Source organism: Sinocyclocheilus rhinocerous, unplaced genomic scaffold (assembly GCF_001515625.1).
Source record: "Sinocyclocheilus rhinocerous isolate Xijiao unplaced genomic scaffold, SAMN03320098_v1.1 scaffold4194, whole genome shotgun sequence".
Classification (NCBI taxonomy): domain Eukaryota; kingdom Metazoa; phylum Chordata; class Actinopteri; order Cypriniformes; family Cyprinidae; genus Sinocyclocheilus; species Sinocyclocheilus rhinocerous.
The window spans coordinates 114,137-115,036 of NW_015652268.1; the positions used below are offsets into that span (position 1 = coordinate 114,137).

The window sequence follows — 900 nt, forward strand, 5'->3', positions numbered from 1 at the left end:
GGAAAACGTCCCAAAATATACAAAAGTTATCAAGAATTTTTTAGCAAGTTGTTATATCCTGTGTGAGTTTTAGTCCAATGCGATAACTTCGACTAGCATTTTCAGGAAAAAGAAGAGACCAGAACACAACCTATGAGGGTTAAATAATGAAAAACTGACAGTGACAGAGGAGAAGCAAGTGTCTCAAAGTGACTAGTTCTTCATCTTTTGTCTAGTCTGATGAGATGTGAAGAGTTTATGACTCACCTGCTGAGCTCAGGAGGTTAAATCCAGCGGCGAGCAGCGTGAGGCTGAAGATGAAGCTCTGGCAGGAGAACATGTTTGTTTCAGGGTTCATCTGGTTCTGTGTGGATAGAGAGACTGCGGAGCGGGACATTTGGACCGGAGGGAGGATCCTGACCCGCCCTTTTCATCTCATCAGACCCCCGACGGGTGAAATGCTTTTGTTGAAGTGTGAATGTGTTAATGTTAATGTCATCCATTCACACAACTTCATATGTGAGCCTGCAGCACAAAAACAGTGTTAAGTCTCTGGGGTATATTTATAGCAATAGCCAACAATACATAGTATGGGTCAAAATTATGCCGAAAATCATAAGGATATTAAGTAAAGATCATTTTGTAAATTTCCTACCGTAAATATATCAAAACTTAATTTTTGATTAGTAATATGCATTGCTAAGAACTTCATTTGGACAACTTTAAAGATGATTTTCTCAATATTTAGATTTGTTTTGCACCCTCAGATTCCAGATTTTCAAATAGTTGTATCTCGGCCAAATATTGTTCTATAATAACAAACCATACATCAATGGAAAGCTTATTTATTCTTATTAATTTTAAAAAATTGACCCTTATGACTGGTTTTGTGCTCCAGGGTCACATATAGATCACCGACAG

General features: G+C 37.8%; 1 protein-coding gene across 1 annotated transcript in view; it reads right to left on the minus strand.

The window, feature by feature from the left end:
- Positions 1-395, minus strand: part of LOC107714254 (gamma-glutamylcyclotransferase-like) — a 12,769-nt gene extending 12,374 nt beyond the window's left edge. Inside the window, exon 1 of the mRNA XM_016520062.1 lies at positions 247-395. Coding sequence (XP_016375548.1) covers positions 247-376 — 130 coding nt within the window. The 5' untranslated portion in view covers positions 377-395. The remainder of the gene's footprint in view (positions 1-246) is intronic.
- Positions 396-900: the final 505 nt, after the last annotated feature.